The 22,345-nt window shown below is 45.0% G+C and overlaps 1 protein-coding gene across 1 annotated transcript; it reads right to left on the reverse strand.

Moving 5' to 3' along the window:
• Window positions 1–14,915: 14,915 nt before the first annotated feature.
• Window positions 14,916–21,445, reverse strand: TAC1 (tachykinin precursor 1). Its single transcript, XM_054817010.1, has 6 exons — window positions 21,362–21,445; window positions 20,410–20,547; window positions 20,148–20,244; window positions 19,482–19,505; window positions 18,007–18,060; window positions 14,916–15,446 (listed from the first exon to the last, which is right to left on the reverse strand). The coding sequence occupies exons 2-6, from the start codon at window positions 20,530–20,532 to the stop codon at window positions 15,397–15,399; spliced, it is 348 nt and encodes a 115-aa protein (XP_054672985.1). The 5' UTR covers window positions 20,533–20,547; window positions 21,362–21,445; the 3' UTR covers window positions 14,916–15,396.
• Between the last annotated feature and the right edge of the window lie 900 nt (window positions 21,446–22,345).

The raw sequence follows: 22,345 nt of genomic DNA on the forward strand, positions 1-22,345 counted from the left end.
TTTGGGGTCAATACTCAAATGCACTTTCTGCTGCAACATGGTAAGCTCTGTTTTGAGGACTTGAATAAGGCTAAGTGATGCAAACTGCTGCAGGCTCCCTGAGTGGAGGGGAACTTGACCGTATTTTTAGGGGTAACCCTGTGTTTCAGCTGGCTGTTGAACAATCAACCCAAAGGAGAGTGGTTTGGATCTCTCAAGTGTCCTATGGACTACAACAGAAGATGTTGATGGTACACTGGAATCTACCCAACACTCATATTTCTCCCACGCGAGCGGGTCGGGGCTGGCTCCACTCTGCAGCCTCACAGCTTTTCCCCTTGCAATGTGTGCTTGTCCTCGCACAGCGTGTGTCCGAGGAAGCCAAGAACAGACACGTTTCCTCCAGCAGGCCTAAAAGAGCATGCCAAAGTTTGAATTCAGATCGAGAAGTTTCTTCTTGGGATGATTTTTTTTAAATCCTTTTTTTTTTCTAACCGGCAGATGGCAGCCGCTATTAGCATGTCTGTGCAAACGAGCTCTTCATCCCTAGGGAAGACTGCTTTCCATCCTGCTCTCCTGCTTTTAGCTTTCTTTCACACACGCTTGTCAGTAGGATTCGTGCATGAGCTTTGTGGAAGGGAATTTAATAAGTACTGTATCAGAATAGGGGCAGAGCCAAGCAGAAACAAGAAGGGTTGTTTAGTTGCTGTTGCTCACAAGATACTGTGCAGAGCTTCTCATGCTGGTGCCGCAGTTGAGAGTTAAATGCGTTAGTATTGAAGACATTCAATATTCAATTTGAAAGTAATTAAAAATCAGTTATGAAATTAAAAAATTAGAAATGCAAGTTATATCAGGTATAAAATACCAGTTCTAGCGAAGATGGAAGGTAATACTGGGCTGGGGAATGAAAAATGTTAATTTTACCTCTGAACTTGTTAGGGGTTATTTTTTCCTATTTTTGCTATGATTAACATGTGGATCATAGGATTTCAGATAGTCATACAGAAAGAACTCCAAGTCCTGCTAGGAAGTTTTACAGATGCATATCAGAAAGTCTTAGGGCCATACCTCTGCTTTTTTCTCAAAAGAATGATTTAAAACATATGTATGTATATACATACATTATAAAATGCAGTACATCATATACATTTGGAAAGATTTCCTATTTCTGTAAATGAGGCAATCCACTTGTTTTATGAGCTCTATCTGACGATGAACAGTGTCAGGCTGCATATGCCTGAGAACGTAGACTCCAGCTGTGCCAGGAAACATGCCCCAGTGACCGCCGGTGGCATAATGGCAACATATAGCTGGCTGGCTGATTTGACAAACACCGCCTTTTTTGGTGGTACAATGTGCTTAATTGAGGAATTTTCACTAGGGAGAAGATGAATTAATTGGGTCCAAAATAGTCCCTTAGAGAATTATAATCCCAGGAACATAAAATTATTGGAACTTCCCTCAATTTCTACTCCATAATCATCTTGCAGAAGCCAAGAGGGGAGCCAGAATGACCTGGTTACAAAAGCAGCCTCCATTTCTGCTACTATTGAGGATAGAAGTAGTTGTCTACATTAATAAACTGTATTACTTAACATCTCTTACCACTGCTGTTGAAGACTGCTCTTAACACCTGGGGCAAAATGTATATTAATACAAATTACTTTTGATTAAAACCATTATTATTTTAGCACAAAAAGGAAGGGGGTGGGAGAAAGGAACATTCTCTTTTTAAACATTTAAATACTCATTATACCAAAGTGATACAAATTACTGGCTGACTGACAACTTGCTAATAATAGCTTAAAAATGCAAATAGAGCTATTATCCCAATTGACACTAATTGGAACTCCTTTGGCAGCCTGGGAGGGCAGGGCAGGAAGGTTTGATTGTTTCCTCCAGCTGAAATCGGGTTGGTAAGGAAGCGTGGGGAAAGATGTGCTGTGGATAAACAGGTCACCATCCGTGGGCATCAAAATTCATCGTATTGTATTTCAAGAATATGTTCTGATGTGTTATCTTCTGCCCGTGCATGATTTCGGTGAGGTTCGCTGGTTAGGTGGGCTGGCCCCGCATGGTGCGGGCTCTGCCCGGGCTCAGTCGGTGCTGCGGGAATCCAAGCTGCGAATGCTTGGCTCTCGTGAAAGAGAGACGTACCATGGCTTTTCTGAATTATAAAAATTCACTGCCTTAAAATTCACTGAATGATGAAGATTTTCACTGCTGGTAGCTGAAAAGTCTGCACCGCAGGGTGACTGTACGCAGAGCAGGTGTCTGGGAATTTTGAGCTCTATGGGCCCTAAGTCAGTACGAATTTTTGGTGCAGAAGCTGGTGTAGAAGATGGCAGAGGTGCCCGTCAGCAGGAAGGCTGTCCCTCGGCAGCACTCGCGTTGCGTAGCAGAGATGCCCGTATGTTGGGTGTCATCGGTTACTTTCAAAACATGAGAGACAGCCTCCTAGGTTAAGGTGAGACATCTGTTGTGACACCCTGCGATGCTTTCCGGGGTGACAGGCTGTTATATCTCGGTTAGTTACTCTTTCACTGAGCTCTTTATTTTCTTAGCAACCAGGAGCTTTTGCTGCCTGTTGTTCTCCACCCTGGAAAATTCTTCCTGCCTCCTCTTCTGCAGAAAGAGTGGAAGTAACACCAGGGTTAGCAATTGAGGTCAAGGATACAGCATCCATGTGCACCCTCACACTCCCTGTCTAGACTCGTGTCTTCTCAGCTGTGTCTGTCGCCATTTCATACAGCCTCTTCCCCATTGCTGCCACCACGCTCCAGCGTGGTAGACGAAGAAACCTGGTGTGACAGCCTGCTCTTTGCAGTAGGTAAGTTATTCATGGAAAAGATGCGTTAACAACTCACAGGTCATTAGGGAAGGGGGTATGTGTATATGTACTATGACACCAGCTCTGTTTTCTGAAATAATGCATTTTAGATCATATTGTGAGGCACAGTGAGATGCCATTCCCAGCACAGCTCTTGAACCATCTTTAGTTTTCTAAGACGATAGAAAACTTGGGTTCTACCTCTCACTCCAACAAAAACTTCTTTCATGAGCAGGAGGAGCACACTTTAAGTCTCTCTGCTCTTTGCAGCACAGCCATTTCCCATGCTCAAAAGGATGCTGTGAAGGTAAATTGAGGAATGACCAGCAGGGATTCAGATGGCAAATTAATTTGTGATCCTCTCTGGAAGGATATATCATCATCAAATGAATGGGGCCTTTCCAAAACTCAGGGTCAAGGGCAACTTGTTTATCTTGGTCCATGTCCCCTGTCCCCCAGCTTTTATTTAAATACACATCCATATCTCCAAGGAGGTTTGGAGACAAACTTTCCTGTTTCTCTGATCTATAAAATTGCAAACCAAAATAAGCTGCGCTAAAGGCTGGGTAAATAGTAGAAAAGTGTTTTGCAATATCTATCTATATTAGGCCACCTCCCTTTAAATGAGGCACCTTTTAAAAACAAGCAGTGGGAGTGGAGGACAGAGAAATGCCATGATGTTCTTTGCAGGATTGAAAGTCTCGGCTCCGCTGAGCGGGTGACATGCGTAGGAGAAAAACAGCACCTCAGGGGGCTCTGGATGCAACGGATCCCATGCCCGGTGTGCTGTCACTACTCCTGTACCGCATCACTGAGTCGAGCAAAAAGGATGAGTTCTCTGGGATGCTCCCTCCAGGACCTGACCACCAAGCTGGGGGCAGCAAGGTAGTTCTGAGGCTTTCCGGACTTGAGCCTTGAGAACACCAAGTTTGATTATACTTATTGACTTTTTTTTTTTTTTCAAGCCAGACTAGTGTCTTTTAAAGAATGTATTACATCTTTGGCAAATCAAGCTGCAAGTTACTGGAAAGCAATAACTGGGTAGACAGTGCACTTGGTTGGTATTTTTATGCTTATTTTAGAAGCACATAGGATCAATTTACAGGAATTTTAACCATGCAAGGAGCCTGCCAGAATTTACTATGTTTGGTCCAGTAGAAAAATTCATTCATTTTCTCCTTAAGTGTGCTCAGGGCTTGATGGTTCAAACAAGCCACATGCTGAGGAGATCCAGGCAAGCTGTCTGTTCTAGCGCAGCATTGCCAGACTTGTTGTGTGTCATGATACTGTTTTCTAGAAAAATCATCTAATTCAAAAGAAAACTAAAAGACTTAGTTTTGCTATGATCTACAGTAAAACATTTCTGGTTTAACTTTGGAAAGTCATCTGCCTTAAAATTACACCCAAGTCTAATGAAAGAGAAACAGAAGGTGGGTGCCTCAAATGCTTCATTGAGACAGCTAAAAATTCTCTGTTGGGACTAGTCTAGTGACTGAAAATCAGTAATTTCTACTGGTCCCCTCACCTTTCTCAGTGTCTGATCTCAGCAGCTTCTGGTGGTGCTCAGGATCATGAAGAAGACACTCAGCAACGTCCACAGAGCAGAACCCCTGATAAGCCAGTCGCATACCAGGCAGGGGCTGTGTGGACCTGATGTAAAAGTCAACTGATTAACTAGCTAATATTTATGCCTATTGTATTAGTTTGAATGCTGAATTTTTTTGAATGCTTCAGGTTTGGAAGAAGAAGAAGAAAAGCTCAGCAACCTGGCATGCAACTAGGCAGAGTTTGGCTCCCATGGGTACAAGAGTAAGCACAGAGTTACGATTTTGAGACCTCGTCGAAACCCAGCTGAAATCACTACAAGATTACTATCGCTTTTGTCGTGCTTTAGGCAAGGTCCACAGGACAAGGTTTTCTCTTTTCAGGCTTAACTGTGGTGGATTAGGGCTAAGGTAGGAGCATCGTCTTTCAGTGCTTTACAGTTCTGTGTAACGACAGTAGGCTGCACTAAGTTGAATTACAGGTCCATATAGATAGAAACGACATAAAATATGTATGATTATCTAGAGGTCTCTTTGGTCTCCCTGTATCTTCTAAATAGTACTTGTGGAGGATGCTAAGCTATGGGAATTTTGTTCAGACTTCTCAGCGTGATTTATTTATTTTTAAATCACACCTCCTTCACTGTTAAAGAATTATCTGGTTTCAATATAGCTCAGGGTGATTAATCTAGAGTTTTGTTCAGATATTTTTGGTCTGGTGCAGAACACGGCTAAAACAGCTGGAGTTGTCAGACAGTCCTCCTCTCCTGTTTAAAATTAAGCATGGCTTACTGCCCCAGCTTGAAATAGAAAAGATAAATGCAGTAAGTAGCTCTCTGTAGAAATGTAAGTGTCCTCTACGCAAATGTTTTATTGAAATAGTCTATTATGGAAACTATTACCATGGTGTAATTTTCTTAATCATCATAGCCAAACCAGACTTTTTATAATTTTGTTCTTTTTTTTCTTCATAAATACAGTTTTTTAAAAAAAATCTTTTGCTCCATGAGACTGTGAAGAGATATTTGCATTAATTTCCTATGCCTCTTCAGTTTTGTTACCATTCTTCTTCTCTTAGCATGCAAATAACTGATTAGAGGCATTTATGAGATAATGAAACAATTTAAATATGCAAATATTTTTCAGTGATGACCTGGCTCTATCGAAGTTCCTAGGAGGGAATGAGAGATGCCCGTATTATTCCTGTGAATGAAAGTTGCCCTGGCACAGCAATACTTGCAGCCCTCTGGCTCCCTGATAATTCCTCGCTGTTAATTTTGCAGTGCCAAAGAACAGGTCACACGCACATCGAGTTTGTAGCGGGTCTGGGATATGAAAAATGTTGTGCGGAGTTAATACCTTCCCATCCCAGCCTGTGCTTATCACGTATTGGTTTTATTTCTGCGTGCACACACGTGCTGAGGACTGATGGTTGGAAAACCTTGTCGTTTTGCACGGGAGCCGTCACGCTGCCCAGCGCAGTGCGATGTGAAACGACGCAGCTGGAGGTGATGCTTTCTGTCAGGGTCTGACGGACAGCACTGCTTCTGCCGCTGGCGATCTGCGCAGCAGAAAGCCTGCTGTCAGCCTGCTACAAAACTTTCAGGCTTCATCTGTTGGCAGATGTGTTGCTTTAACACAGACACACGTCGTGAGGCTTCGCCTTAGCCAGCTTGACAGAAAGAGAGAGCTGAGAGCGTTACAGTTGTGTAGAAAAGAGGTGTTACACAGGGGCATCAGCAGTCTCTAAGAAGTGGATTAAGAAGCGAGTGGGTGGCACCCAGAACAAGTTCAGGATAAATATTTTTATCATTAGGTCGCTGACAACAGAATATTATTTACCTTCTGCTTTTAAAGTACTGGCTGATGTCCGCTAAATCCTGGGAGTCACAAAGCCGCATTGGAGAGGACATCTGCCGCAGAGCAGCGGAGGGGCTGGAAATGGAGCGGGTTTGTTCTTGGCAGCTCCGGGAGCCAGGGAAGAGGAGCTCTGCTCACTGGCATGCTGTGTTTCAACAGATACAGAGGTGGCTTTGCATGCAATGCTAGGCAAAAAGTGGAGCAAGACAAGACTTTTTTTTTTTTTTTTTTTTTTGCTTCAAACACAAAAGGTGATAGGTAAACGGCAAATTTAATTTTATCTGAAGTGATAATGTTACTTGGCAGACAGAAATGGATGGCTCCATCCAGGATACTCTGTAAAAAGCATCCTTTTACTTGAGGCCTATCTTTACTCTAAATCTCTGGATTTTTTATTGGCTTGTTTAATTGTTTCTATTTTAGATAAGTCTGAAGGAATCAATGTCAAAAACCAAAGTGTAGGAGGTATCAATCATGATTTTTCAATTAAGTTATCTTAAAACAATGTTGCAACTACTCAAGGGCATTTTTTTTGTTTCCATTATAACTTTGCTCTTAGGAGACAAAAATAGAAAGATTCATGAGTGTTTTAGTAGAGTGGGGTTTTGAAGAAATATTGAGCTTTAGAAATTTGCCATAATCACCCTTAAATGCCACAATAGCTGCCTCAACTGGATCAAATGCTTAAAGCACGTGTTTGGGGGCGTCATGATTATTATATCTTTTGAGGTGTGTTTAAAAGGTGCAAAGATACGAGAGGAATGCAGTCAGAGTGCTGCTCTGAATTGCTAAGCATGTTGTTTCGTTCTGCAGTAGCTTCTGTTTCCAACCATGGGTTTGTCAGTGAAATGTGGTTGAGAGAGGGGCTACGGCTGCCAGACAGTGCCGGTGGTCCTCTGCTAACCCACATAGCTCTTGAGAAAATATCTCATCATCTCATGATATAATGTAACCCATTACACCTTTAAAAAAAAAAAAAAAAGGTTGGGGTTTTTTTTCTTTGATAACCAAAGAGCCTGTGGCTTGGTTGCTCTGAATCTCAGATCCCTGAAATATCACATTCAGATAAAGTTGCTAAAATCTCTCTTTTATTTCCTGCAGGATCTATCCCTTAACATCACCATGAGAATTAAAACCAAAAAGCTAATACAGATAAAAGAAACTATACTCCATGATAGTTCCTCTTTCTGTGTCATCAGGAATGTGGAAACTCTGTCTTACAATTCTAATAGTTGACCAAAAACTTGAAAGTTCAAAGCAAAAGTTCTTCTGAGAAGCACAGAGAAAATCATTAGGAAAATCCTTTCTAGTGAAGAGAGACTTTTCTTTTAACAATTTTCATGGATTTTTTCTGAAGTTGGGACCTCTCTTTATGCACTCAGATCATATGCCTGTGACAACAGGGAATTCCTACCTGTCTTTGGCCACGCTCTTGGGCTTGTTGGAGCAAACCAATATGGTGTGCATCCCTTCTGGTTGGGGACTGTTCTAACAGCAATATCTCATGGCTGTGATGGTGAAGCCATTAACAGAAGAACAAGGTGCGGACGAAAATCCCAAAGAGGCCACAGTGCCAGCTCTACCTGTACGGGGTGTCTTCTGCCATGCAGAAGTAATTCTACAGAATAAAGTTTCAGCGCTCTGTAAAGTTGCAGAGAAAGGGATTAACTGACACAAGGTGACACTTTTCCCCCTGGGAACAAAATTTTGATGGTTTTGAGAATCTGTGATTGACTTTGAGTGTACAAACATATGGAGCGCTGACAGTGCCAGGTGCTCATTTGTTCGTTTGGGTTTTTTTTTAAAAGCATGTATTAAAACCATAAAATTTTATAAGACTGTACCTGGAATTTCTCTTTTCCTTCTCCTTTCTGAATAATTTCAAGGTTTTCTCTTAACCTCTTGCCTGGAAACTTTATTTCTTTTTCGGCATCAAATGTAAGACTCTCATATAATCACATGATTATATGTGATAATCCAGGCCATAGCACCTGTGGAAAACATCAGAGGAAGAGAGATGTGGCAGCACTGCCCTGGTGCTGGTCATCTTTCTCAAGGAGTCTCTTGAACAAGCTTTTGGAAGAACTAGCATTAAGAATTACAAAACAATTCTTTTGCTTGGCAAAGGAAAAACAAATAAGAGGGTCCATTTGGCTATGTAGTTCACCTATAAAATCTACTAATGTTAAATTATATCTTAATTATATATAAAATATCTTTGAAATGTACTAATAATATCATATCCATACTAAAGAAAGTCTGCTTGAGCCATAACACTTCCCTTGATGCATAATATGTAGTGGGCTCATCAGTTTGTGTTCAGCACAAACACTTCCTGATGAGAGGCAAAGTAAATTGATCATTTTGGTATCTGGTATTGTTTTGTCTGGAAGTTTTACTTTTGTGTTTTACAGCAAAGCTCTTTTTTTTTTCTTTTCTTTTTTTTCCCCCCGCTAATAGTTGTCTGAGCTGGTAAGTGCTCTGACCCAAATCCATTCTGCTGTTGTAATGGTAAACACTGGATGAGATTTGCTTTTCATATTCAGTGCAATAAATCATCTCTGCAGCGCAGTTAGCTGTATGCTGTAGATGCAGCAATACCAACAGTGATGGTAAAACATTTGTTTCTCCAGAAAACACTTGAAAAGATAAGTGGACAAACTCTTTTCAGACTCTCAGCCCTGAATAGACACAGGAGCTTTAAAACTAAGCTGTTCATATATTCAATGCAGTTGTAGCGGTGGCTGACTCCAGGGAAAGAAAAGGGGGTAGAACTTTTGCTGACACAGCTGGGCGCATGGGACAGAGGCATGATCTGCTTCCCTGCTACAAATTCAGCTCCTCTTCCTCCTCCTTGGTGGTCAAAGGCTGCACCTGGGGGAGAGTTTCCCCGACGGATGGAGAAGGCTTCGCTTTAATGGAGCTGGAGAGTGCCTGGGGGACCATTCCTGTCTGCTGCAGGTGCTGTCAAACTACATCCCCTCTGTCTGAGCAGCTCGTGCCCTGTGACTCTTCCAGCAACTGCATGCATAGAAAAGAGTAAAGAGGAAGATATTTTGTGCAGTTCTACCTTCTCTTCCAGATGATTTATGTAAAACGAGGTCGCTCAAACCAGCAGCCGGTGTGGCACCAGGACCTACGTGCAGAGCAGCAGCTCCTGCAGCCCAGAGCTCCTTGAGCGGTAGGTGGGACCGTGTCATGGGCACCAGCATGGTCCCACAGCACCGCTGCAGAGGGCTGTCCGGCCACCTCACCCCCACCCTGCCAAACTCAGGCTGCTCCCCAGCCCTGCTCCCGGCGGCAGACACCACAGAGCTGCACTGACACAGAATCCGTTTTGCTGGGCTGTCCCAGAGGTCTTATTTTTAAGTAAATGCAGCATCTATATTTCTGGCTGTAGTCCCAGTGCCCCATAATCCACTACAGAGTTTTATCTCAAAAATGAAATATTTTCAGCAAATGAAACAGCATACAACAGTATTTCTTCAGCTATGTGGTATACTTCTATTAAAATAAACTCAAGTGCATGGGTACATCATACGAGCAATAAAAAAAACCAGCTAAGTGCATATGCAAAGTTTTTCATCTGCAAACAGATAGCTGCAGGTATGCATGCAAAATTTCTCTTAAAATACCTCTTCTCTATCGCACTGAAAACTGCATTTCTCAGTTGTACCCATCATATAACTTAACAGACACAAATGTAGCCTATTTTTCACACAGATATCCAGAAAATCTGTCATCATTGTTTGATTCCTTACCAACAGGATTTTACTTTTACCTTTTGCTTTTAAATGCAGTCTTAATGTAGCCACACTGTATGTATATGTTCTTTCAGTAATTAATGTGTATCTTCTCCAAGCAAAATTTTCTTCCAGAGGGTATTGCTTGAGTGTTAGTGCTTTGATACACTGAATTACAATATGCCTATTGTTTTCTTAGTATTATAACAGTGAAAATAAAAAGCATTTCTATGTGCCAAAATTGAACGCCTGTGATTAAAGGTGTTCTTCTGTTGCTCAGTTAGGTGTTTTCAATACAAACTAGTTATTGCGGAAAGCAATATTAGAAGTATATTGTCATATGTTGGTGCAGGTATGTCTTTTAACTCTGTTACAGCTGTGCTTCTAAAATAACAATGTAAGAAATGGTTTAGATGATAGAAAAAAAAATATCTTTTTTTAATTTGCCAGTTATTTTCTTAACATTCAGCCTTATCTTCCATAGTTCTTCATAAGTTTCACAGTGCTTAGGTAGCACCTTGTGGAAGTGGCCGGTTGGGTACAGGGTGGGCATTGCATTTCTAGCTTGGCCACTGTTGTTACCTTTGGCCAAGCCACTTCACTTTGCCGGGCTTCCTCCTTCCAGGCTTCTGGGAGAGCATGAAGCACCGTGACAGACAAAGAGTTTGGCTTTTTAACAGTCTGTTCACATTTAATTTCTTCTATATGCAGGAAGTGGTGATACTGTTTAATTTGGAGATGGGTGTAGAAAACAAGAGGTGATGTTTGTCGCACGCATTCTGCATACCTCTCTAAAAAGGGGTTTCTGAGCTGATGAGTTGCTGGTTTATTCTGACAGAAACCAGATATCTATCAGGGATGGAGCAGTGCTAATTTTTAATGAATATCATAATGAATTTCAAATAGCCCAGATGCCTCTCCTGTTGACAAATGTTTCAGTCTATGCTCTTTCAAAAAGCAATAAGAGAATAATGCGAAGAGAGTCTGTCTGTCTTCCATGAAAGATGTAGATAGGTTTGAGGACATTTGTACGCTTGCTAAGAGAGAAAAAAAAAAAAAAATCCCTACTTTTCCAGTAACAACTATTTTCTGTAAAGGGAAGTGAGCCATTCTGGAGGTAGTGTGAGGACACGGAGCTGTACCCAGAATCGCAGGTGGCTGCATCCTGACAACTCCAGGGAAGGAGTCGCTGTGTGCTCTCATCCCGGCGCTCCAGGAGACGTTCATTAGTGCAGTCTCTGATATTACGGCTAAGGGAACTGTTCAGGCTCATCATGGCAAAATTTGGTCATTACCAAAGTTTGCACTGGGACTTGCTCGGTATCTCTTTATGCTAAAGCAGTTATCTAAGCTGTAGTTTAAGAAAGTACAGGGACAAAGTCTGCATTCAAATAACAGCTCTTGGTAGCTCTGAAGGAGCCGCTGCTGGTGTAGTCTGAATAAACAGCATTTTTAAGAATCACTTTAATAATTTAAAAAAAACGTCTTGATGTTATTCTGCTCTAGCTAACGATGGCTGGGGGCTGGGTTCCCTCCAAAGATCTCCGTGCCCAGACATTTCCAGATTCTTCCTTTTCTTTTGGTTAGGACCATGCTGAAAAATACCAGCCTCCTGACGTGAACACCACAAAGGACTGGCTCTTGATAGCCGAGTGGGCAAGCGCTGCAGAGCCCGAGCTCCCCCGACGAGGTGCGTAAGGGGGCCAGCCCCCCTCCCAGCTCCCTGGCTCATGGGGGGCTCCCCGGGGTAAGTTTGGCTGCATCTGCACCATGGAGGACCAGTCTCCATGCAACAGCAGAGAGATGGAGATGATGGATGGAGCTGATGGTCCTCTGGGTCATGGTTGGGCAAGGTAGGGTGCTGAGAGCATGACTTCAGCATCCCTCATCCGGAGGAAGGCGAGTGCCTGTGTGTGTGAGGGAGGCAGTGCCTACCAGAAGAGCAGCCGCCTGTCATGATGCAGATGAATGATGTATTGCTGGGGAAAAAGAGAAGCAAAAAGGGGGCAGAACATGTTGGAGGCGGGCTGTAGTGTCAAACTGCCTGTCCCTGTGGGGACAATTACCAACATCACCCTGGGTTTACTCTCTGCTGATTTCCTAGAAAGATTTTTATTGCTTTATTTAAAGCTCACTTGCATTTTGCTGACAGATGCCCTTGCTGCAGTGTTATCGATTAGCTTACGCAGCCTGAGGGATGTCAGACTTGCTATCAAAAAAGAGCTAAGTCTGTGTCACGGTCGAGGCTGGCCGTTGCAGAGACAGCAGGGGATTTAGTGAAAGCCTCTCCAAAGCCTGCAGTGGAGCTGGAGAGCTGGCATCACCCAGCAATCCAAGGCACGAGTGGCCTGGGGCTGCAAGCAATGCTGTCCAACACCTAAAAGCATTTAAAAGTTGAAGGAGCCTCAAAAGGGAGACTAAAGATCACAGAAATTATTAAAAAATCCCTTTGAAGTACTCAACAATGTATAGACTATATCGCTTCCTACTAAAGGCTGAAAAAAGGCGTAAGAATAAAAATTCCTGTTTGAGTATCCAGGATCCCAGGATGCCTGTGAGGATAAATGTTGGGTTAGGAGGGTGGTGGGAGTGAGCCCATGGTGGGGACGGGCAGCTGCTGAGCTGGATGCCCGTAGATGTGTGCGATTCGTGCACCTTCACGTCTGCCCTGGAGCCGCTGGGCAGGCACGGCCCCGCAGCCTCGACGCAGCACGGCTCGGCCGAGCGGCCCCCACCAAGGCTGAAATATGATGAAGGGTTTTTGTATTGTTGGCAGAGTCCGTTGGAACATTTCAGGCTGCGCCTTTTGGTGTGTGTTTGGTTTATTTCTAGCTTGGAATGTACCTCTGTACAAACATATAAATCAATGCCAATTTTAATCTTATTGTTCAAAACCTTAATTAGCACAAATCTGACGTTATTTTGCCACCAGAAATTAAAATGAGTTGTTTCAAATGCCAGATTAAAACCACTCATCACTCAACTATGTAACAGGAGAATATTTTGATGCCGGAGGGTCCGCCTTTCCTTCTGGAGAAACTGGTGGTGGTGCAGCTGATACGCTAGAAGGAAGGGATGCCATCCATAGCAATATATAAAGGGGGCCTACAAAACAGACCAAGAGAGACTTTTTGCCAGGGTCTGTAGAGACAAGACAAGGAGCACCAGTTCGGAGTTGAAAGGGTAGATTTAGACTGGATATAAGGAAGGAATTATTTACAATGAGGGTGGTGAGGCACTGGAACAGGTTGCCCAGAGAAGCTGTGGATGCCCCATCCCTGGAAGTGTTCAAGGTCGGGTTGGATGGGGCTTAGAAAAACCTGATTAAGTGAAAGATGTCCCTGCCCATGGCAGAGCGTTGGACTAGATGATCTTTAAAGGTGCCTTCCCACCCAAACCATTCTATGATTTTATGTTTTTGCCAGAAAATTCAGTTCCAGCCCTTTCCTGGATGCTGTTAACTAATATCTGTGCTGTCCTCCAAACACCTAAAGCCTACTCTGTCTTGTGTGGCTTTCTCTGGATGCCGGTACTTTTGCAGTGGTTGCTTCTGCAGGGAGGTTTGTGAGATGCGCAGGCTGCAGGGAACGAGCGGCCGGGCTTTTTCTTCCTTCTGTGTGTCTTACAATTCAGTGCATATGGGCTGTGAGCTCTGGGAGCACCATGGACCTCCAGGCTTGTGGAACAACATCTTAAAGCTTTTTTTCTTTCTTTTTACCCTTCGCTGAGCTTTATTCAACATGCACTTCCACAGTGCTTTTGCCAAGCTGTTAGCCCAGCAATCAGCTTTCCCCCGCTCCCCGAGCTCAGTGGGAGCTCATACAGAAGTTTATTAGTCTGAAAATTAGCCCTGGCAAGACAAAGAGCTGGCAGAGTGCCAGTACAACCGCTGCGTCTCACACGAACGTGGTCCCCGGCGCAAGCCTGCCTCAGTTTCCCCACCGTGTAGCCCCCAAACTCGCTAGAGCCGGCTCCTACTTAGTTGGAAGTGGGGTCCGGTGTAAGCACGGGCTTAAAGGCTTAAGACTGAGTTACTGCTTCGAAGCTGGCAGGAGAGAGGTCCTACATCCGCGCGCTCTTCATGGGAGCAGCTGTGGGGATGCCTCAGGTAAACTGGAAAATGGAGGTTACCAAGTTCACTTCCAAAATGGAAAACAACAACCTGTTAATCACTTTGTATTACTTATTTCGAAATTTGGGGTTTATACGTTGGCTGTTTTCACTGCTGGTTCATCTGTGATGAAAGCTCATATGATAGCATCCAACAGAGAAGTATAGCTTTTAGCAGGTGGAAAGAATATAGATCTCCAGATGCCTTGGCATCTGGTGAGACATATGTAGCATTTTGGGAGTGTCCTGGAAATATAGTAACCAGACATTTTAATTAAAAATATAATTATGCTCACTTTTTTTTCTCTTATATTGCATGGATTCAAGCCAACAGGTGCTTTTATTGTGAATCTGAGGGCTAGAATTTATTAAAAGCTTGGCTTTCAAATAATAAACCTGCAATAGTGGATGAATTCCACAGCAAATTATTCCACTTAGAGCTGGGGGATACATCAGGCCCTTTTCATTCGGTCAACACACTTCTTGATTTCCATTGAGTTTAGGACGGACGGCACCTGGTGTGACATGGAGCAATCCCAGGAACACCTGTCTCCAGTGGCAAATCCCCCAAACATTTGCCAAACTCGCAAACAAGGAGGCTCACAGCCTCCCTGCAAAAGGAAGTCATTAATTTCATATTTCTTTCCAGGCTCAGACCACTGCTCCTTGGACCCAAGTCTCATTCCACACCAACGTGGGAAATAACTCCATCACTATCACCAATGAAAGTATGTTGCAAAATCCCCAGAGTAGGTTTTATTTAAAATGTTACTGTCATAAAATTCCAGACTATGAAATGAAGACTTTGGATTCCCATTCAAACCTTACCCACCCACCCCCTTTTTAAATTATATAGATACGTAATCACAAAACATAAAACATGCTGCAATGATACAAATATATTTTTTGATACAGAAATTACAGTACATTATAAACCATGAAAACAAATTGAGGCACTAGACTGTACATCAGCTCTGTTCTGCACTGGCTGTGAAGCTGATAGACTCGCTTTTAATGAACAAAAGAATATTTTCTTTGTTTAGTGAACATAACTTTACGGGTCATATCAAACGATGTGCTTTGTTGTGAGACGTCACCAGGGTTGCTGGTCCTTTCAGAACCACAACGCACCTACACAACATGTATCACTGCCACAATATGAAAAATAATCATTTTATTGAAGTACAACTCAAAAAAAAAACCAAAGCAACAAAACAACCATCAGTTATTATTAAATAAATAATTATTCCGTACAGTGATTAGTTTATATTACACTGCATTGGCCATTGGAACAAACAAAGTTTAATAAATAATGCACAGGAATGTCTCATTTACGCCTCCGTTCGTAATTCTGTGCTATGCTCCTTTCAGAGGATCCTGCAAAAAACGAAGCAGAATGAAGCACACGGTGCAGCCTTGCATAGACCCCAGCAAGCACAAGGAAACGTCAGAGCCCGGCAGCCTGCTGGCTCACCCCCATCAGCGTGTGTGGAACCGAGATGAGGGCTCCCTGCCCAACCCTAAGATGCTTTGATTTGGTTTTACCCCTCAGACTACAGTATCCTCCAGGAAGCTGAAGGTCTGAGCCGTGCTTTCTACCTCTCGTCTATCGAGCTGCTTGAAGCACCATTAACTCAGAGGCTCTTTACCTGCCAGTAATCCATCTGACTGATGGGATCTGAGCGCTCACATCAGTTTGTGGGTAGAGGCTTTCCGCATCGACATGTCCACCCTCTGTCCTGCAGTCAGCTCTTTGCCAGATTTAAACCCTCCCCGTCCCCACACCCTGCACACGGTGATACCTTCTACTAAAACCTGCAGCAGCAGCTAAGCAAACCTCAAACCACCCTGCAGCCTAAAATAGTCTTCAGTAACATATTTAGCATTTAGTAGCAAGAGATCTCTCCTTCCTGCTTTTTTTAAAATGAAAGGGAAAGCCAGAGAGTCCTTCTTGGTCAGAGCCTGACCGTCGGGTGACGTAGCTGGTCACCAGAGCCATCTTTGCTTCCACCCCGGAGGGAGGATTTCCTTCACAGAGCGTACGCATGCCTGACTATTGCATGCAAACTCACAGCTGGTTTGGGGGGATTCAGCGCTGCATCCGGCAGGGAGCTGGCATCTCGGATCAGTGAGAGTTTTACATTAATAAGGCTTCAATTTTCACCAGGCTAAATGCCAAATGACTTGAGCTTTCTTTCTCGATATGGATTCTCACAGTATCTTTACTTCACGTGGGACTTTTCTTCTAGCTTCTGCCTGGAGCGTTCACCTGACAGACGGCACAGCCTGGGAGCCAGCCAGCGTCAGACCCCATTTTACCGAACCAGGGACTGAGCCACCAGCATGCCGGTACCCTGCTTTGTCGCATGGGGCTTCAAATCAGCACCACGCTCCCACCCGGCCGCGGGGCGGTGTGAACTCCTGCACGTTGCCAGGGGACTCAGGGGCTTTCTGCAGAAGAAAACCACAGCTCCAAGGCACGGCACCAAGAAAAGGTCCTGCCCAGTTAAACATCTTTGAGTAGAGAGACGTAAAGGCGGTCCTAGCAGATACTCCTGATCTTGCTTTGATTACAGAGTCTTTAGCACCTGTCCAGAGGAGCAGAAGCAACTCCTTACCATTTTCCTCTCAGGGAATTGGGCAGAAAAGCAGCAAATTCTAGTTTTACCTGTCAGGCAGGTATTACGTAGCCTGACAGGGTAAAACTTCATTATTCCCCTTTGTTACAAATACCACATAACAGTATCCTGACTATACCAGCAATTTTGAAATTAGGGCAATCAAATCTTTGCCTTTTTAAAACATTTGCTGTATTTTACATTCTCATATTAATGTAAATGTAATCCCAATGGAAACCAAACCAAATTTATTGTTTCCAGGCTATTTACTTTTGTGATAGCAGATATATTTACAGGTATTATGCATTTAATAGCTATTGCCACCACAGATAAAATTGTACAAAATTATTCATGATACATAGCAATTTGCAAAATGATGCAGAGAGCAATATTACTAGTCTGAACAGGGTTTAATTGAAAATAAAAGTTACTGACAACCATAATTGCAGAATATAGATCACAGCGTGTATTCACATAATATAAAGGTGTCAGCTAGTAATTTAACTTTTATCATCCATTTAACAAAACAGCGAGAACTATTTCAGAGGCGTGAAATATGCCTTAGAGTTTTTTATTTTTTTAATTCCTATTCTGGGGAATTAACTGACACTTTATGGTTCACAGTGAGGGATTTCCTCATGATAGCCCTGTAGCAGAGAGAAAGTAGAGCTACTGGCAGTCTGCAGTTACCCACAGGGGTTGTGCACATGAGGGAGGAGGATTCTGCTCTATACAGATGCTATGGGAAAATAACAAAAAATTCACAGTAGTAGTTCAAAGCTTAAAAGTTTTTTGCTATTTTTTTTAAGTAAAATGAAAAGCTGGAGGAGGCTGGGAATGCTTAACAGCTTGACCTGCAGAATGAGGTAGTGTTAATAGCAGATCTCTGCTGTTTCACCTCCTGCTCAAGTCTGCAGAGACAATGAGGGTATCCCTTTATCTGGGGAGATTTGGATCACAAGTTTAAAGATTTACATCTTCAGCCTCTGAATTTTTCTTGATCTGTCAGTAAAACTTAGTTTATTCTTGTATTAGCACTTTGGGGACCAGCAGAACATGCTGTAAGGAAAGTGCCCTGAGGACTTTTACCTGACCTCGCCTGAACTATGGCAGCTCAGACCAGCCTGATCGTCTCAAGCATTGGGGTGAAGTGGACCCTGAAATATCTTGGTTAAGAAAGAAAACACTGGTCCTTTTTCAGAGAATTTTGGGTCTACGCTACACAAAAGTTGCTTCTTCCATCCGCTGGGAGAGAACAAAGAGGCAACAGAATGAGGAGGCTGTATGTTACCGAGTACCAGATTTAGTAATATACATACCAGAATTTAAAGATCTTTTGCCCATAAGTCCAACAAAGGAGTCTGTTTTATGCCCTGAAAAAATATATTTGGGGGTGTTTTAATACATTTTCAATAGGCAGGCTTTTAAGATAACATTCTCACGAGGAAGGAAGACACAGGCTCCAAAAATATACTAGTTGTTCGCACCACTCTCAGGCAATGGAGAACGAACATCAGTCTGACTAATCAGGTTGAAGAGGTTAGACCAAGGCACAGGCCAGTTAGTGGAGAACTCATTAACTCAGATAGGCATTTTGTTTTGGTTTGTGGTTTTTTTACATATAAAACAATAGCAAATAACTGATTCTTATTCCTCTCCTAGTACAATTACTATTGATTTGAGCAAATGCAGAAGGCAGTATCTTGGCATAACCTGCATCTGTCTGAGGCACCTATTCTACCAGATGGTGTTTTTTCTGTAACATGGAAAAAACTCTTCCTTGCAGGTCAGGCAGAGCCCTTACTGCAGAGGAAGCCAATGGTACTCTGTGTCTGGACACATCTGAGCTAGACAGTCTGGGTCTATTTTTGGAATATTTATGAGCTCAGATATTACCTTCCTGTCCCATTAGTACTCCTCGAGGCACTGGATGTGTAAAGGATAAATTATTCCAAGTTTTGGCCTACAGCACATATCAGATATGGCTATAGCTTTGTATCGGACTCTTTAATTGGTCTTCCAATACATAATCCTAGTAATAAAATCTTGTGGGTAACAGAGCACCAGGATAGTTATTGACCTCTGTGGACAGAGGAGGTCTCACAGAATATAAGATCATTTTTACTTATTAAAAGTCTTCTGGCTCCAGTCTAAGTATCTTCAGATAAATTCAGAGAATAAAACTATCACTGTGCAGAACAAGCTAACACCACACTGCTGATAGCATCTCCTGCTTGGTGTTACACAGAAGCAAAGGAAGGCACGCTTATTAATGGGACAAGATACGCTTGTTTATATGGCAGCAGATCATCAATCAGCCTCTGCTGGGAGCAGGGGTCTGATTCCCACCCAGACAACGCTGAGAGCACAGATACATTATCTCACATGTGATGACATGGGCTCTCCTGTGGAATCATTCTTGGGGATTTGGGAATTCGCTATTCTAATTTTCCAGATTTTGCCATCTTAATTGCTCCTCTCCGAGTCTGGCAGTAAGCCTGCCTTGCCTATGAGAAACGCTTACAGAATCCCTCCCATGGGAAATAAGAGAGAGTTGCAACATCCACACATTAATGCGCATTGAAATCTCAGAGCTTGTGGCGGCTCAGATGAGGTACAGGCTCATGGCGTCACCGGGGGGTTTTCAATCCTGTAACAGAACATTTCTCCACCACCGGTGCTGCCAGTCCTCAGCTGAACCCAGTCACCTTCTAACTAATCCCCTCAAATACTCTATTCCCTATTTGAATATATTCTAATAATTACTTAAAATATTTGCATTTTTTAAACTTACTTTTGTGAGACATCTGGCCATATCCTGATTGGAAGAGGAAAGGAAAGAGGAAAAAAAGGAAAAAGAGTTGTTGAAAAAGGATTGGCATATACATACAATGCTACTGCAATGCTTTGAAGCATCAAATACAGAAACTACCGTATGTATATTCCACTTAAGGAAAATTAAGGTGATCATTTACAACTGCACTTCTATTTGAATAGACTACAAAATCTTGTTTCAGCTAAACCCACACAATTTAGATCTGTTTAGCTCCAAGTTGCTTAGATAATTCTTGGATCAGTAAACATGTAGAAAACACGGCAATAATTGTATATACAACCAATTTCCACACTTGGGCAATTCAGTGATACATATGCCGACCTGTGAATTATCGTGATACTCCTTACTGGTATTTACATGCTGGAATTGGTGTGCACTTGGCACTTCAATGTGAAGCCCACTCTTTTCCAATCAGTGAGTTTATCATCTGATATTAAACTTGCGAAAAAACCCGCCCAAACAACAAACCAACCCAGAACAAAACCCAAACAACCCACGTCACAACTTTTGAGAAAGATTTAACCCATTAAAATCGAGTGACAGCCGCTGTAAAGTTTGGAGCGGCACTAGCAGAAGAGGCATGCAGAGAGACGTGAGAGGGACCGAGCCCCCCGCCCCGCTCACCGGCATCCCGCTTGCCCATGAGGCCGAAGAACTGCTGGGGCCGGGGTCTCCGGGCCATCCTCTGCAGGAAATGCTCCAGGGGCAGCGGCAGCTCCTCCTGCGGGGCGACAGCGCCGGCGCTCAGCGGGGACCCCCCATCCCACCCCGCCCGCGGGCGCGGAGCCCCGGGGAGCAGCGACCGACACCGCACCCCCCACACACACACACCGCACCCCCGCACCCTGCGGGGCCGACGGGCGGAGCAGAGACCGCCGGGGCTCACCTTCACCTGGTCGCCGTCGGACCAGTCGGACCAGTAGCCCAGGTCGTCGGTGGCGCCCATCTCCGAGGCCAGCGCCTGCGCCGAGGCCAGGAGGAGCACGGCGAAAGCCAGCGGGAGTCTCATCGCCGCCTCGACGTCCTGCGTGGGGCAGAGGGTGAAGCACCGGCACACGGAGCCCCGGCGGGGCGAGCGGCCGCGGGCACCCGCGCCCGGGGGCGTGCACGCACACAGCCCTGCACACACACCGGTGCACACCTGGATGCACACTCCCTCGCACATACAGATATACACGCACCTGGTTACATGCCCACTTCCTTGCCCCCCTTGAGAGGTGCACACACCTCTGGATATACACACGCCCCACACATACAGACACGTATGCAGCTTGATGTACACACCAGCAGACGGATAGAAATACACACCCAGAGCTGCCCCTCCACACACTTACATACAGAGTTATACATACACACACCCTCACACCTAGGTATACATCTAGATATTCACACCTTCACACATATACACACCCATCCAGATACATCCCCCTCGCACTTATATCCAGGTACATACACATCTAGTTATAAACTCACAGCCCCTCACACAAACAGCTACACACCTTAGATAAACACACCTACGTATAGATACAGCTCCCCACACACAGAGACATACGTGTCTACAGGTATAAACACATCCCATCGCACATCCAGATGCACACATCGGGATAGGGACAAAAACATCCTTGCACAGAGACACACACCTGCGGACACACAAGTATGTATAAGCACACCCCCCCCCCCATATATGCACACACATATAGACCACCACACACACATCTATAGACAGACACATAGAAGTACACACTCACACACCCTCACAAACATATAGACAAGGGCACCCTCACGCATATAGGTACACGCGGGCGGACGGACGGACACGCTCCCGGAGGCACACGCACCGTCTGCACCGGGGAGGGCGGGCGCTGCTCTCCGTGCGCATTGGCCGTCCGCGGGAGCGCTCCCCACTTTATATACCTGGAGACGGGGAGGGCCGAGGCAGCCTCATTTGCCTAAATGCAATTACCCCCGGTTTTATCGTCCCAGCCCCGTGACAGCCCCCGCCCCGGCGAGCAGCCCCCGCCCCCCGATCCCGCGGCGCCTCACGGAGGTGACCGGGGCCGGGGAACGCGGGGCGGCCGGGCGCCCCCCCCCACCCATCCGCCGCCGCTCCGGGCGTCCGGGACCGCCCCGTCCCGGCCGGGCCAAGGCGTGCCCCGGCGGCGGGTGCGGATGCGGGGTGCGGCTGTGGATGCCGGTATAGGGTGCGGATGCGGATGTAAGGGTGCGGATGCCGCTTTTCGGTTCCTCCCCGCTCCCGCACCGAGGGGAAAGCTGCTTTCCGCAGCCGGCGGCACCGCGACCAGCGGGCAGGGGACGGAGGACCGGGGGACAGCGCGAAGCGGGGAGCGAACACCGGCGGGCACAGCAGCGGGGCCGCCTCCCGTGCCTGGGCGAGCTCCTTCCCTCCCCAGGTCTACCCTCCATGTGCCGCTGCTGAGGCAGCCCCGGCCCGCCGGGGGAGCGCCAGGGGGGACCAGAACTGAGGGATGCACGAAGCTGCGGAGGGCCTCGCCCGGAGGGTGCAGCGTTTGGGGAGCCGGGCACCCCGGGGCTGGTGTGTGTGCGGGCAGCAGGCAGGGGCGGCGGGGCTGGCCGCTCTGGTGGGGCGGATGCCTTCCCTGGAAATGAGCCAGTCACTCCAGCAGCACATCCCTGCCTTCATCCTTCCCCTATGGCAGCTTTGCGTTGCTGCTGGCATTCAGCTCAGATGACTGCTTAGGTTATCTTCCATTTCACAGTTGTTCCATCTTATTTCTCCAAGGTCAGTTGTGTGTGAGGCTTCTCAGTTAACCTTGGTGGTCTGTCAGCACCTGTGTTGTCAC

The sequence above is a fragment of the Grus americana genome, chromosome 2 (genome assembly GCF_028858705.1).
Source record: "Grus americana isolate bGruAme1 chromosome 2, bGruAme1.mat, whole genome shotgun sequence".
Taxonomy (NCBI): Eukaryota; Metazoa; Chordata; class Aves; order Gruiformes; family Gruidae; genus Grus; species Grus americana.

Excerpts from the sequence above, each read along its gene's own strand:
- TAC1 (XM_054817010.1), bottom strand. The coding sequence starts at position 20,532 with ATGAGACTCCCGCTGGCTTTCGCCGTGCTCCTCCTGGCCTCGGCGCAG. Across the intron at positions 19,506-20,147 it reads CATGGGCAAGCGGGATGCCG|GATATGGCCAGATGTCTCAC; the intron begins GTGAGCGGGGCG and ends TCTTCCAATCAG. Across the intron at positions 18,061-19,481 it reads TGGCCAGATGTCTCACAAAA|GGCATAAAACAGACTCCTTT; the intron begins GTAAGTTTAAAA and ends ATATTTTTTCAG.